The 16,691-nt window shown below is 35.4% G+C and overlaps 1 protein-coding gene across 1 annotated transcript in view; it reads left to right on the top strand.

Moving 5' to 3' along the window:
• The window catches only part of DAW1 (dynein assembly factor with WD repeats 1), a 57,068-nt gene extending 55,638 nt beyond the window's left edge, over positions 1–1,430 (top strand). The window contains exon 13 of the mRNA XM_074191219.1: positions 1,033–1,430. Within this exon, the coding sequence (XP_074047320.1) occupies positions 1,033–1,067 (35 nt within the window). The 3' untranslated portion in view covers positions 1,068–1,430. The remainder of the gene's footprint in view (positions 1–1,032) is intronic.
• The last annotated feature ends 15,261 nt before the right edge of the window (positions 1,431–16,691 follow it).

Raw genomic sequence — 16,691 nt, 5'->3', positions numbered from 1 at the left:
CATTTCATCCTAATGACAAAGAGTTCTCATCAACTCCTTTCTTGAAAGTAGTTAGGACTTTTTGAGTCAAAGCATGTAAGAGTATGCTGGGTTCCATGGATCTCCTTTGGTAGGGATGTGGGGGGTGGGGATGAGTCTTAGAAGAGAAATGCCAAAGATATTTTACAGGATAAACCTAATTCATGGGTAGATAATATCAGAAACATATAGAAGGAAAAGATTTCTCTCTTTGAAATTATGTATGTTTAAGGAGAGTTATAGGAAAAGACTGGGGATCATATCAATTAATATCATGCATTTTGAGGATTTAAAATTCAGTCGATGTTTAGAATGGTGCTAATAATAGTAATAGTTAACATTTATCATGCCTAAATTATATTTATAATCTCATATGGTTTTCACAGCAAACCAGAGAAGTAGGTGTTATTATCCTCAGTTTACAGATGAAGAAATTGATATAAATGGGTTAAGTGACTAACTCAAGGTCACACAGATAGTAGGTATCTGAGGCTGGATTTGAACTTAGGTTTTCCTGATTCTAGACTCAGCCCTCAATCCATTGTGCTCTCTGATCTATGGAGAAACTGACTCCATGGTTTTGATTTCACTAGTATTAACAAACACAACTTCCTGACATTCATAGGGAATTAATAATTAGACCTTGAAGCTTTGGCTCATTTAGTAGTTTAGTTGTTCAGTCATTTCAGTTGTTTCTGAGTTTTTGTGACTCTATTCAAATTATTTTAAAAATTAACATTTCCTTTTCCATCTTATCTTGGACCAAAATAGTTAAATGACTTGCTCAGGGTCACATAGCGAGTAATTGTCTAAGACTGGGTTTGAACTTAGGAAAATGTGGCTTTCTGATTCCAAATTAAGAGCTCTATCCACTTTGCCACCTAGCTGCCCTGGTAGATTTCATAGTAGTCAATAATTTATTATAGCTAAGAAAAAGACTGAAGTCTAGAAGATAACAAGAAAATAAATTTCTGAAAAGCAACATTAAATAACAATATGCCATTTGTATTACAGGTAGCAAGGATAATACCTGTAGAATATGGCGCTGAATGATGAGATCTGGGTTTAAGAACATAAGCCTCTCAAAAATGAAAGCAAGATTTTCTGATACATCGTTTAATTTTTCTTTTCAGTATTTCTCCAAAGAAGGCTATTTACATGTATTGTTCTTAGCTTGACATGTATGACTAAAAAGATTGAATAAGTAGGTTTAGAAGTTGTGTGCATATTATTGGATGGGAAAAATAGACTAATGGGATATTTTGACAAGGTCACTACTTTCTTTTCTTTTTTTAAAAAAATGTTATGATTAGCATCATGTTACTGTTCATGAAAACTGGCTAATTTAGCCAAATCTCTCCAAGATTCTGTTTTCAAGCACCTTTGCAACACTATGTTAAATAAAATTTTTAAAGAAAACATTATATGTGTATTATTCATAAAGTTTATTGGGAAAGATATTGATTTGAAAGTAGGGAACTTTTAATACAGTTTGTAGCTAAGAGCCAGAAATCCAACAAATAATAATAAGATTGCAGTCAGCCTACAGAGAAGTGAACAAGGACTTCCAAACTTTCAATTTCTCTTTAGGATAGGATATATGTAAAGTAGAATATTCACCATTATTAAGTAAACATACATTTTATTGACAGTGGATTAGTAAGAAATTATTTTTTTATTTTATATATATATATATGTATATATATACATATATATATATTTAGTTTTTGCAAGGCAATGGGGTTAAGTGGTTTGCCCAAGGCCACACAGCTAGGTCATTAGTAAGTGTTTGAGGTCAAATTTGAACTCAGGTCCTCCTGACTCCAGGGCTGTGCTCTATCCACTGCACCCACCTAGCTGCCCCTCAGTTAGAAATTAGAAAGGTCTATCTATATAGATATAGTGAACAGAATTTGAGATGCTAGACATTAAAGCCAAATGTTTAGGTCAATTATCCAGATATGTGTGTATTCATATATCTATCCATCCATCTATATACGCAAATGCATATAAACACACACATACACATGCATGCCCATATATGTGTTTGAATAGTTAACTTGAAAATATAAGCAGGCAAAATACAAACAACCTAAGAGTCCCAATAAGATAACCATTGAGATCCCAGGTGCAAAGGTGCTAGTTATAGTTAGCCTTATAGAAAGCTCACAATAGGACAAGTGAAACAAAAATACAAAGATAGGAACCTTGGAATCTTATCAAGGAAATTTTTAATTAAACAAGAATTACCTACATTAAGAAAATTGTAACCAGTCTTAATTGATTTTACTGAAATAATCATAATAATTCAAATTTATACAGTACTTAAAGATTTTCAAAGTCCTTTATCCATAAAAGTCCTATGAGGAAAGTAATTCTACATATTTCATGGAAAGAATTGACTCTTGGATGGACCATGGATACCTTTCCCTCTAGGAGCTGGTCTCAGTAATATTTTTTTTTGTATCCACTGCGCCACCTAGCCGCCCCTAGTCTCAGAAATTTGAAAAGTGGTATATCTTATTCCAAGAATTCAAGTTCTCCAAGTCAACAAAAGAAGTGGCATACTGATCAAGGGCTATTCACACTACATAACATCATCAATACAGTAAAAACCATCACAGTTACCGGAGCTGTCCAGTTCCTCATACATTACTTTCTAGGGTTTTTACCATGGAGACTGATTTCAGTGGAGTGATGTTGGAGGGAAGATTGCTTTACAGACTCATTCTCTGTAGATGTCAGTGATTCTTACCTCATCTTCCCTTTTGTGTGAGTTCCTGTAGATTTTGTCCAGGGTAAAGTGCTTTGATCTCTAGTCAAGAATACCATTATAGACACCTAGTAATTTCTGTGTGTTTGAAAATGAAAGACCAGTTTCCTCAATGAATATAGATACAATTATACAGAAGAGAGTAATAATTAGAAGACAATAATATATGTCAGAAATTCTTTGTCATAATATATTGTTCATAGTTTGTTATGACTGATTTCATCCTCATTCAAGGTTTTCTTGGTAAAAATGTTTTAGTGGTTTTCCAGTTCCTCCTCCAGCTCATTTTACAGATGACAAAATTGAGTAAACAGGGTGAAGTGACTTAGCCAGGGTTACAGAACTTGTGTCTAAAATCAAATTTGAACTCAGGATAATGAGTATGCCCAATACTCTATATACCCTACAGCAACCAATTACCCTATCAATAACAAGTAAATCTTACCAAAACTTTTTTCTTTTTGAGGCAGGGTTGCTAGAATGGTAGATAAAGAGAATACAGATGATAGAATTTAATCTTGATTTTTAGCAAAAACTTGACATTCATGATAATTTTTTCCTCTGGACAAAATGAAGTGATGTGAGTTAGATGATCTATTTGGGTAGAAGGAGCTCAGGTTGAATGGTTGAATGGTTTGATATCACTTTGGAAGGAGATCTGGGTTATTTAACAAACAGTCTTTTAGATGCCTGTTACAAACAAATAATATTTCACTGATGTAGTAAAAAGAGAAATGCCTGAGTTATATGGATATTGACTTTACATTGAATTATACTCATCATTCAAATAACTATTGTGCTCAAATTATATGAGCATGTGCTCAACACATGTAATTAACCCATCAATCAAAGGGTAAAACAATACTTTGGGTAGTGATCTCTAAAAACATATCCCGACACCTTGATTTTAGAGATTTTAATGGTTATTTCTTAGGGGGCTAGAAAAGTTTCCATCTGTAGCTCCCTCCTGGGTTGTCCTCTGTTAAATCTCTCAAACCTCTGCCAAACATTGGCAAGCCCAACCTTTGAACCACATGAACTTGCTCTTGTCTGAAGTGCAGAAAACAGAGGAGGCTGACTTCCCATATTCTTTGTGACTTAGGAACTGGTTGATAGTTGGAATCTTAAGAAGGTTTTATACTTTCAGCTTAAATTGTTTGCTACATGTTTTTGTGGCCATTTTGTTAAAAATAATTGTTAAAGTTTTAATAAAATTTTCTTACTGGTAGTCTGCCTTGTTGGAGGATATGCAAATATTTATCAGTTATTTTCAAGATCACATACATGTTGCTAATTAAATTATTTTATTGTTTAAAAACTATATGTGACATATCAAATACAAAATGGAGACATAAAGCAAAAATGGAACCAGTTATGCTAACTTGACAAACTATCTTACTAAGTTAATATAATTTATTTTACTAGAAAGCATTGGAACTTATTCATTATCAGTTATGCTACATTGCCAACCTGTCTTATTAAGATTTTAGAATTTGCCATCATGACACTCCCTTCATTTGTTGTCTTACTAGAATGGAAGGATCTTGAGAGTGAGGTTCATCTTGTTTTATCATTTGTGTATGTTTGGTGCTTAGTAAAGTGCCTAGCTTTTAGTAAACCTTACCAAATGATTTATCTAATCCAATCTGTATTTTTTTAAATGTTTTAAGTAGTTCTTTTCATGAGAAAGCAGACTTTTAGAGAGATTGAATTTTCTTTAAGTTTAACATTTTAGAGAATCATCTCATTTTGCATTGAGAGATAAAAACAACATGTGCAATTTAACATCAAAATGGAAACTTCCTTCATTTCCTCTACAATTCACAGCTGGGAAATTAAGCTCAAACTTGAAAGAAACATTTCTGGGTGATAGAAAAGTCACTTGAATAAAATTATTCTGCTTCCTTTCTAGATCTTTCATTCATTTCTATATTAATTACACTGTCTGTATTTTCTAGCCTGTCCCACCCCTCACATTTTTTATTTTCCCATAAAATTGATCTCAATGTTCTTTGCCATATGCGATATCCCATTTCCCACCACAGGACTTCCCAACATTAGAATGATCTCTTTCTTAAGGTATACCTCTGGGAACAACCTATTGACTCTTTTCAGTTGGTTTTCCAGGGTTTTGTTCCTTGTTTTAAAATTCTGTCTCTCAGTTTTAGAGTAACTAGATGGCTCAGTGGATAGAGTAATGGGCTTGGAGTCAGGGATACATCTTCTTGAGTTCAAATCCATCTGGGTCTCTAAATTCTTATATCTATTTACATTTCATTCACTTTCCCCTTTTCAGATTGAGGTTCTATATTCATTTTCTGAAATTCTTCCCCCCAAGGTAAGTAGTGGGGTTAAGAGATAGATTAGGTTTAGTAGTCTCAATTTTCCATGACTGTATTAAAGCTGGGCTCACTGTAGGATAGCAAAACTCCTTCATACTTACATTATTACAAATTGTGCTCCTGACTTCTAGGATGTAGGCCATGCCCTCAATAGCCAAGAAACAGTTGCTGAATAAGAACAACAATCAGTAAGAACCATTAAATGTTTATTATATGATAAGCAATTAGCATCTACTTCATTGCCCATTAAATTCAGTTAACTATCAAGTACCTCCTTTGAGTACCATGTTATGTTAGGCACCTGAGGCAAAATCTTTCCCTCAAAAATCTTAGAGTCTACTTGTGGGTATTCCAGACTTGGAAATCTCAGAGAAGAATTTAAATAGCAATTCTGAGAATCTGGAAATAGAGCTATTATTAATTTGTCAATCTAGTGCCACCTTCTGGTGTAATTTAGTATATTTTTCTTCACTATGTTAGACTTGAGTTCCTCCAATACCATAGCACAAGATGCCATCTAATTAGCAACCTACCTTCAGGTAGCACTATGTCTAAATCAAGCAAATGTCAAATTACCTAACCTTTCTCATTCAGAGGGCTCTTACCTCAGGAGGACCAATAGGAAATGTACATTAAAACTCCTTTTTAACGTTTGAAATTTGATGAGGGATTGCAAAGAGAGGAAATAAGTAGAATCATCATAAATTAGAAAAACTTCCTTCAACATCATTTTCTTGCCTTTTTTTAAAATAAAAATTATTTTCTATTTCTGCATAATCATCAAGTATTAAGTGCCTACTCTGTTTTAAGCACTGGACTAGGCAAAAATGGAATTTTTGTCCCTATAAGGGAGACAACGTATAAATATATAGCAAATATTCTCTTATACTCTATGCTAGAGCTAGACCAGCTATGTCTCCCTCTCAGGATTCTAGGGCTGCCCTGATGGGTTGAATAACTTTCTAAAATGTTGATCACTACAGTCCCCTTTTAGTGGTCCTTTTAGCCACCATTGATTAGCTTGCCAGTTCCATTTAACGAATTAATATCAGTTAGCTGTTACTGAAGGATATTTACTTAGCCAGTACAGCAAGAACAGAAGTATAAATATTTCTTCCCAAAGTGTACGCTCCTCCTTTGATGTCTTGGTCTTTGCGGAGACCTAACATAGCTTCTCCATAGCATTGATTTCATCAAGGTCATGTCCAAATAAGTTATACCTGTATAATGAATTTAGTTACTAGTTACTACTGGGTTGGGTCTCATGGGTCCTGGCTTGACAGGGTCCCCAAATCAGACCAACTGGCTGCAAACCTGGGCAAGGACCATACTCCTATATCTTTGGTGGCTCAACAAGGTGACTTCTTAAAATTCACAAGGCTGTAAACATGTCCCTAACTCCTTCATGTAAAATAAAAGAAGAAAGATCAAGGCAAAGCCAAACAGAACATGTGGTGGTGAATGAGATGACCTCTCCTTCCACAGAAGTGTTTCTCTCTAGAATGCTGTCAGATGGGGAGAAAGTCAGATCTCAGAACAAGGATAATTCATTAGTGTCTTTCAAATGATGTCACATTCAGGCAGAACTTTTCAGAGATAAACCTCCTTACCACATGGTTAATGGACTGGAACCACAGACTGAATATCTGCAACTATCCCACAGGCCTCCTGGGACATTCTGTTACCCGCCTCCAGTCTCTTCCCCATGGGGTAATGTATTGGTGGCATTCTATGCCACTGTGGTTAGTCCCTTATTCTAACTATATTTATATATGCAAATATATGTGGCAAATTTGGAGAGGGGAGAATTGGGAGGGGAAATGGTTTTCTTTGCCCTGTGCTGTTTTCATCAGTTTTATTGAAAATTAGAAAATGATTTTTATTTGTGGTTTGGAATCAAGGTGAAGCTGATTCCCAAACAAAAATACAGATATGGAAATCAATGAAGCAACCATTCTTGCAAGAAACTTGTCTCAGATTCTCAAAGTTTATCAGCACTTGGGAATTTTAAAGCATTGCCATTAGAGCTTTTCCAAATAATTTTGGAATAACTGTCTGTGAAGCTTATCAGCATGCTAAGCAGGGTGTCAAAAACCATCACTCATCTCCTTATTAATTAAATCTCAACCTCATCAGGAAGCAAAAATTTTTACAGCATGATTTTCATAACCTGGAGCTGTCTTACAAAAGACAAGAATCCTATAAACTGGAGCACTTCAGATCCCTAGGTGACCTATGTAATGAGAATTGTGATAAATAAAGAATTTCACTTAATTAAGGAGATTCTATTCTAAAACTCTTATCAGTGTGAAGTAGGGGCATATTCTAAGTATCTGATGAATGAATGAATGATTTCATTACTTTAAATATAATCTTTTCCCATTAATCATATATTCCCTTTTAACTATAACTATTAATTCATTATATGCTTATCTTCAAAGACAAGTGTGAAAGAGAATATATTTGAAATGAAAAATGTATGTGATCATTTTTTCTCATTTTATTATGTGGCTTGAATTAGAGCTTGTATTTAGGGAACTGATATTTCTGTGCAATAGCTTCCTGAGAAACATAATAACTTCATCTCTGAATCTCATCCCTTTACATCATATTCTAATCCTATAAAGATACGTCAAGATTTTAAAATAATGTGTTGATTAAAATCACTTAATTTCTCTTAAAAAAAAGAAAAATGACTTTTTTAAAGAGTCAGATGTACCCATCATTTTGTCTTTTTGTGTCACCAGATGGCACTATTTACTAACATCATAATAAGCTCCTAATATGTCTACATTACTTGGAATTGATATGATAGAAGAAAGGTTTTAGTTCAGATCGTCTATATGGGGGGAAAATGGGGAAAATGTATAAAATGTTAGGGTTGCAAAATGACTAAGAAATTCTTGACTTGTCAGACAAAAGTGCACCAACTCTTTAATATGGAGAGCCTATAGAAATCTTTTTTATATTTATTGATGTAGACAGATTTCAATAGATGAATGAGTGGAGGGGTAAGAATTGGTTTATGCTTTCAAACTTCTTTTACAATTCATAGTGATTGGTAACCATGATACAATTACTTTACATAACTAACCTATCCAGGGTATCTAACATTAGATTTCTTTTCTTTTTTATCACCATTAGACTCAAATATATGTGTATTTTATGTTATATATATATATATATATATATATATATATATGAAATGTTTTATGTTTTATATTTTATATATGTATATATGTGTGTGTTCATGCACACATGTAAATTCATTCTATACTTGTTTCTGTTTATAAGCTCTTTCTGTGGATGCAGATAGTCTTCATGTTCTTTTTAGCTAATCTGGGAATTGAGAATAGTCAAAATGACTTAGTAGCTCAAAGTTGTTTTCAAAACAATATTGTTTCTGTGTACAGCATTATCTTGTTTCTATTCATTTTTTTATCTTTATTTTCTTCAAGTGTCATTTTTCTAAGATCATCAAGCTCATATCTTAGGGCACAGTACTATGTTGTTGTTCAGGCATTTCCCAATTGACAGACTTCTCTGCATTTTCTGGTTCTTTGCTTCCACAGATTTTTTTTTGTTTATTTTATTTTTAAATTTTCTCCCCGCTACATGTAAAAGCAAGTTTCAACATTTACTGCCAAAACCTTGAGTTCCAAATTCTCTCCCTTCCTCCTACTTCACTCCCTGCATTGAGAAAGCAAGTTACTTTTTTATAGGTTAAAAATGTGTAGCCATGAAAAACATTACTACAATAGTCGTGTTGTAAAAGTAAACATAATCCCCCCTTCCAAAGAAAGAGAAACTTCAAGAAAAATTAAGTGAGGAACAAAGTATGCTTCAGTCTATATTCAGACACCATCATCTCTGTCTTTGGGATGTATAGCATTCTTTATCATGATAAAGTCCATCAGAGAAATTGCTCCAATGTTTTTTTTTTCCCCACAGTTGCTATTGCTAGCTATATTTCCCTCAATCCTATTCTCCTCAAACCAATTCTCAAGGTCAATGAAATCTGCTCCCCAGCTTTGTGGTAGCTATCTTCCAACCTTTTCACTGAAGTTAATGCTTGGGTCACAGTCATCTCATTCAGCTTTTACTTTGATGAATATTGATGGATATTCATGTTTGATCACCCTCTCTTAATTTGATCACATATAGGTTAAACTGGATTCTAATGATTTCTACTCTGTTTTAGTCATACCCTTAGACTTTGCCTTCTCTTAGACTGACACACTCATAGAATTTAGAAAATCTCAGAGCTGGGAGGGACCTTTTGTTCAAAGACTCAAGTGGTGGTGGTAGGGGGAAGGGGGGAGACCATAAGTATCCAAGAGAAGGGAAGGGAAAAGAAAGGAATCAGCATTTATATGGAACCTATAGGTCCCATGAATTGTGTCAAGTACTTTCCATAAACACTCATTTGATCCAGCACAATCCCCATTCCACTTTGGGTTAACTCTAATGGTCAGATAACTTTTCCTTATGTAACATATAAATTTGTTGTTTTCCCACTTTTTGCCTAGTGTTATTAGTTGTGTTCTTGGTGATAAAAAAGAAAAGAAATCTGTTTCCTTTTCCACATTCCTTCAAATACTTGAATACAGCTATGATGTCCCTCCTAAGTTTTATCAGACTGAAATCTCAGTTTCTAAGGACACTAAACAAGAATGGGAACCATGAATAACTTGGGCTTTATTTCTGTCACTTGGCTTATACCAAACATAATACTTACCTCATCTCTAGGCTCTTAATCTATCTCCCCCATCCTGCTGGCTTTATTTATTCTTACCCTATGATCTTTTTTTTTATATTACTTCCAGTGCTAGAATTCTTTGACCCCAATCTACTGCTCCTAACTTAAGAATCTTCATTCCTAGGTATGAAAGTCTAAAAAAAAACCCCTTTAGATTTTGATGACCTCTAGCTGTTTATAGTAGATTACCACTGCTCCAGACACATCCACATATTCCTATCTTGTTGCTAGCTTCTTCTATATTGGAATATATTCTATATTCCAGAATTTATGTTTAGATATTTTGGGGTTTCCCCTCTAATCTCCTTTTTGGTAATAAGAAAGGTAGAAACAAACTAAACCCTATCCCCTCCCTAATAAACCCATGGCTCTCTCTTGAATCATTGAGAACCTCAGTTTTATTCCTTCTAGAACTGATGGGGAAGTATCAGTGGCTGCCCTGTTTATACCATTCCTTTCCTTCCCCCCTCCCCATCACAGGTCTCTATCCTTTTCCTCTTTCCTTCCTTGGTAGGAGCTAAAATGTGATGCAATCAAAGATCTATTACCTTAAACATTTAAAGCCCCCTTCAAGTCACTCCAACTTCAGGGCTGCTGAGTGTCCTTGAAGAAGGTCAAGAAATTGAGCTGATTTTACCAACTACAGATTCACCACCTTTAACTTCAGCTGGACCTCAGTTTTTATATGAAATGATCTACCTGCTCCACTCCATTTCTCATTTCCATAGGTATTATTACTCCAAACCTTCCCTTTTCTGCCTTTGCCACCAATCAGACACCCCCCCCCCCCGAACTCTTTCTAGCTACAACAATCCTCTGGCTTCAAAAAAAGAAGTCAAAAGTAATGACTTTTGAGTTTGAGATCATGAAAATATTTAGAGATGAAAATTTTCTTAGCAACCATCTTGTCAATCCTTTCATTTAACAGATATTAAATGTTAATGAGGTTCAGAGAGGATAATGACATGCCCAGGGTCATAGGATCAAGATTTGAACCCAAGTCTTCCTTGTTACAGATTTAACATCCTGTCTGCTGACACCCTTATTTGTCCTCTGATCAATATAGATAGTCCTGCTTATCACTAAAAATAATACCATGTCTCTTGGAAGTATATTTATTATTTTTTTTCATATTATAATAGTCTTGTTGTTACAACAAAGACATGATCCCCCTAGCCCCCCACAAAGATAGCAAAACATTAAGAAAAATAAAGTGGTAGGAAAAAAGTGTACTTCAGTCCATATTCAAATACCATCAACTCTTGTCTTTGGGATGGATTGCATTCTTCATCATAAGTCCATCAGGGAAATTGCTTCAATATTTTCCCCACAGTTACTATGGCTAGCTGTATTTCCCTCACTATTTATGCATTCTCTCTCTCTCTCTCTCTCTCTCTCTCTCTCTCTCTCTCTCTCTCTCTCTCACTCTCTCTCTCTCCACCCTGTTTGTTCTTCCTCAAAGGTGTGCTGTATCTGACTATCCTCTCCAACTATCCTCTTTCCCATTCCATTTTTCCCCATCCCTTTCTTCTCCTATTTCTGTCTATGGTAAAGTAAATTTCTATACCCAATTGAATGTGTATGAGTATTTCCTCTATGAGTCATTTTTGATGAGAGTAAGGCTCACTCACTGCCCCTCACCTTCCCCCTTTGCCACTGCACTGTGTGAAAACATTTTCTTGCCACTTTTAGGTGAAATAACTTATTCTATTCTACCTCTTCTTTTCCTTTCTCCTACTAAATTCTTTCCTCCCCCATTAACTCAATATTTTAATTTTATTTTAATTTTAGGTTTTTTCAAGGCAATGGGGTTAAGTGGCTTGCCCAAGGCCACACAACTAGGTAATTATTAAATGTCTAAGGTTGGATTTGAACTAACATACTCCTGACTCCAGGGCCGGTGCTCTATCCACTGTGCCACCTAGCTGCCCCAATATTTAATATATTATACCTTCAAATTCAATGCCCTCCTATACCTTGCCTACATATGCTCCTTCCACCAGGCCTAATAAATGAGAAGGTTTATATGAGTTATCAGTCTCATCTTTCTATGCAGGAATACAAACAGTTGAACATCATTAAATCTCTTATAAATTGCCCTTCCCATTTGCCTTCTCTTAGCTTCACCTGAATGCTGTGTTTGAAGATAAAGCTTTCTTTTCAGCTCTGGTGGTATCATCAGGAAAGTTTGTAAGAACTATTTCATCGAATGCCCATCTTTTCCCCTGAAAGAGGATATTCAGTTTTGCTGGGTAGTTGATTCTCAGCTGTAAACCAAGCTCTTTTGCCTCCAGAATATTATATTACAATCCCTACAAGTCCTTAAAGAAGATGCTGCTAAGTCCTGTGTATTCCTGACTGTGGTTCCCTGATGTTTAAATTGCTTCTTCCTGCTTGTAATATTTTCTCCTTGACTTGAGAGTCTAGAACTTTTCGATAATATTCCTGGGAGTTTTCATTTCAGAATCTCTTTCAGGAGATGATCAATAGATTCTTTCAATTTCTATTTACTCTCTGTTTCTTGGATATCAGGGTAGTTTTCCTGGAGAATGTCTTGAAACATGATATCTAGGCTATTTTTTGGGGGGAGGGTCATGATTTTCAGGTAGTCCAATAATTTTTAAACTGTCTCTCTGAATCTGTTTTCCAGTTCAGTTGCTTTTTCAATGAGATATTTCATATTATAGTGTATCATTTTTTTTAGGTATTTTTGCAAGGCAAATGGGGTTAAGTGGCTTGTCCAAGGCCACACAGCTAGGTAATTATTAAGTTTCTGAGATCAGATTTGAACCCAGTTACTCCTGACTCCAGGGCCGGTGCTTTATCCACTGTGCCACCTAGCCTCCCCCTATAGTGTATCATTCTTTAGTTTTGTTTTATTGTTTCTTAATTTCTCACAAAATCATTGGTTTTCCTTAGCTTCATTCTACATTTTTTTTCAGAGAGCTTTTGTATCTCCCTTTCCATCTGACCCATTCTACTTTTTAAGGCATTCTTCTCCTCATTTGATTTTTGGACTACTTTTTCCATTTGACCCAGACTGGTTTTGAAGATGTTATTTTCCTCAGCATTTCTTTTGGATTTCTTTGACCAAGCTGATGACTTGATTTTCATGATTTTGCTGCATCACTCTCATTCCTTTTCCCAGTTTTTCCTCTACTTCCCCCAGCCCTTGCTTGATTTTCAATTTTTTTGAGCTCTTCCATAGCCTGAGACCAATTCATATTTTTCTTGGAGGCTTTGGATACAGAAGCTTTTTCTTCATTATCTTCTGAGTATGTATTTTGATCCTCCATAGGACCAAAGTAATTGTCTATGGTGGGAGGTTTTTTTTCTGTTGTTTGCTCATTTCCCCACTTGATTGTAACTCTGTGTTAAGGTGGGCTCTGCTTCCAAGTGCTGAGGGTTTTTGCAGCTATTTTCAAGGACACTCCCTAGGCAGGTTCTTAATTCCTCCAAGGTCTTATGAGAGGTTCTGACTGCTCTCCTGGTCTGTGGATGACCACAAGCACTCCCTTCTGCCTTGGAACTGTGAGGAGGATCCTGGCTCTGCTAAACCCTGAGCTGTTTTACTTCTGTTCTTTTCCTGAGATGGGACCACAGACTGTGATTTATTTCTGAGTATGGATGAAGCCACATCGTCCTGCCTCATGGATAGCAAAGGGACCTCTGCAGTCTCCTCCATCCCCCTTACTGTCACTGGACTGAGAATTCTGGAAACAGATGCTGAGTGGCTCCCCAGGCCTGATCCCGGTTGCCAGGGACTGGGTCTGCACTGGACTGGGCTCTGTGCTCACTCTGGTGAAGTAGAGTTTCCCTGCTGTCCTTCCAAGTTGTCCTTGGCAATCCCTGGGCTGAGAGGTATGGAAAATTCCCCTGCTACATAGATCCAGGTGCCCTCAGGAACCTAGGAACCCTGTGGACTGTTCCTGGATTGTTGAAGTTGGTTTGCTTCTGTGCACTCTGGGCTGCATTGTGGATCCTTTCTAACTCTGGTGTAATAGACCCTTTCCATGGATCTTCCAAGTTGTCTTGGGCTGGAAAATTGTTTTACTCACTTTTCATGGGTTCTGCCTCTCTAGAATTTGGTTAGAATCATTATTTAAAAGTATTTGAAATGGTTTGGAGGAGAGCTCACAGGAGTACCTGCTTTTATTCTGACATCTTAACTCCACCACCCCAAAACAGATTTATAAATATTTCAGAACATATTAATTCTTTTACTTTCTCCCTAATCTTCTTTGGAAATAGACTTAGTAGTGGTATAACCTGATGTTTGTCCTTCATTTTTGAAGAGGACCACAACATCAGGCAAGGGATGCCATAACAAGCACATGAATTGGATTTGAGTGAGGGGTGTCATGTCATGTTACCAGCTCCACTTTCTTCTTTGGAGCCTTCTGGTCCAGTGATCAGATATGGATCAGGACTATTGAAGATGGTCTTGGATGTGAGTCAATCAGAGTTAAGTGACTTGCCCATCATACAGCTAGTAAGTGGCAAGTGTCTGAGACTAGATTTGAACTCCTGTCCTCCTGACTCCAAGGCTGGTACTCTGTCTACTGCACCACTTAGCTACCTAACTGTCAAAGGGTATAAGCAGTTTAATAACTCATTGGGCTTAATTCCAGATTACTTTTTGAAATGTTTGAATTAGTATCCCAATTTTCCACATCTCTTTTAATATTTGTGCTTTTCTCTCCAATCATTTTAGCTAATCTAATAGCTTTATTAAATTGTATCTCAAGGTTGTTTTAATTTGCATCTCTGCAATAGTGATTTAGAACATTTTTCAAGTGACTATAAATACAACTGGTACACATTATTTACAAGACTTATGGATAGGTAAAGAATTTTGAATAAACAAGATATAGAGAATAGATAATTTTGATTATGTCATATTAAAAGTTTTTTCTGTACAAATAAAACAAATGTAGCCAAGATCATAAGGAAAGCAGAAAATGGTGAAAAATTTGTAGTTTCCCAGATAAAGGTCTCATCTCAAATATATTAAGAAATTTGTAAAATCTATAACAATTCAATTGGGAAATGGTCAAAGGTTATGAACAGGTAGCTTTCATATGAAAAAATTAAAGTGATTTTTAATCGTAGTAATATTTGTTAATAATCTAATATACAACTATCAACATTTTTGGTAGATTTTAGCTTTTATTTTTCTATCACCAACATTTCCCAATATATTACTCTCCCTTTTATGAGATATACATTCCTTTTAAAAGTTAAAAAAAGGGAAAGCAATATAGAAAAACTGACAGCTATCATAAAAGTTTGATATTCTATGTAGTGTTCCATGTGAGTATGGTGTAGTGTCAAGAGAGACAGAAAGATCTGAGTTCAAGTCCTTTCTGACATATACAAGCTGTGTAACTTGGGGCAAATTATTTTACCTTTCAGTGCTCTCAGCACCTAGGACTACTAGTCAGGTATCAATAAGAGGGAGTTTCTTTGCCTGCAACTTTACTTTTTATTTCTCAGTTCCCCAGTCAATTCATCTGTTTTCCTGTGGGAATTTTATTTCTTTTCAACTATTGTTATTCTTTTACTTTAACCTGATGAGTTTCTAGTTTTTACTTTTCTTATATGATGATGGTGAGTTTATTTCTGTCATCTTGTCAGAATTCTCCCTACCTAATCTTCAAAAATCAATTCCAATATCTTTAAACTATGTGTAGCTTTATCCCATAAACACTTTGTCACCTATCTGATGTAATTATCATGTTTTACTGTAGATTCTAGTTATTCTTTTTATATTTTATCTGTCACATTTTGAGTTCCATAAAGACAGGGAGGACTTATGTCTTTTTCAAGTTCTTTCTCTACCCTAAGCACAGGGCTCTGATCATCAAAGGCTTTTAGTATATTTGTCAAATTAAATTGAACTGAATTGAATCAAATCACAGATTATCACAGGAGAACAACATAGTTGAACCATTGGTCCTGGTTAGGAGACTGAGGAGAGATGGAGTAGGGTAGATTCTATAGTATTTTTCTTGAACCAGACCAGAGCAAGCTGTAAGAAAACCTGCTCTTTGGGGAGGAGGTGATTGGAGATATCCCCATTTCCTTCTTGGACTATAATTTCTCTGAGTTTGGTAATAGAGTATAATTCACCCATCATGATTGTGGTCAGAGTGGGGACAACTAAAAATCCTCACTTCACAATGGTGAGCCATTGGTTCTAAAGAAACTATGGTAGCCTCAACCACAAAGTTGGGCAGTTGTAGTTCACATACAGTGATTGCTAATAATTAGAACTGTCCAGCAATGGAAGGAATTGACTTATTCCTATCACTGGAGTTGTTCGAATAGAAGTTGGTTGATGACATAAGACATCTTGGGAGCAAGGACTGATTCAAGAAAGGCTGGATTCGATGATTACAATATAAACTTAAAGATTCTGATTCTAGAAGATATTCTCTGGAAATTAATAAAGACTTGAAAAAAGTTATTATGTATTCCTGTTAAAAAAAAGTAAATGGTAAAAGTATTCCACAATGAGCTCAAATACACTTATTCAAGTTTGAAAGACATCAAATAATTTGAACTGATACCTATTGAAGTATTTCTCAACATACATTAGATACAATATATTAGTTATTTAACTGCATATGTTGATTGGTTCAACATTGAATCAACATTTATTAAACACCCATGTGCAAGGCCCAATTCATTATTTATCCAGGATATGGTGATATAACAATAAGCACATAGATGTTCACATATACATGTTCACATGCTAAAGGATGTTGAGTGCTGGAGGTTCTTCATCATACTATTA

Source organism: Macrotis lagotis, chromosome 6 (assembly GCF_037893015.1).
Source record: "Macrotis lagotis isolate mMagLag1 chromosome 6, bilby.v1.9.chrom.fasta, whole genome shotgun sequence".
Taxonomy (NCBI): domain Eukaryota; kingdom Metazoa; phylum Chordata; class Mammalia; order Peramelemorphia; family Peramelidae; genus Macrotis; species Macrotis lagotis.
Note: the sequence above shows the minus strand (reverse complement) of the source record. Positions and strands in the feature narration are given on the sequence as shown.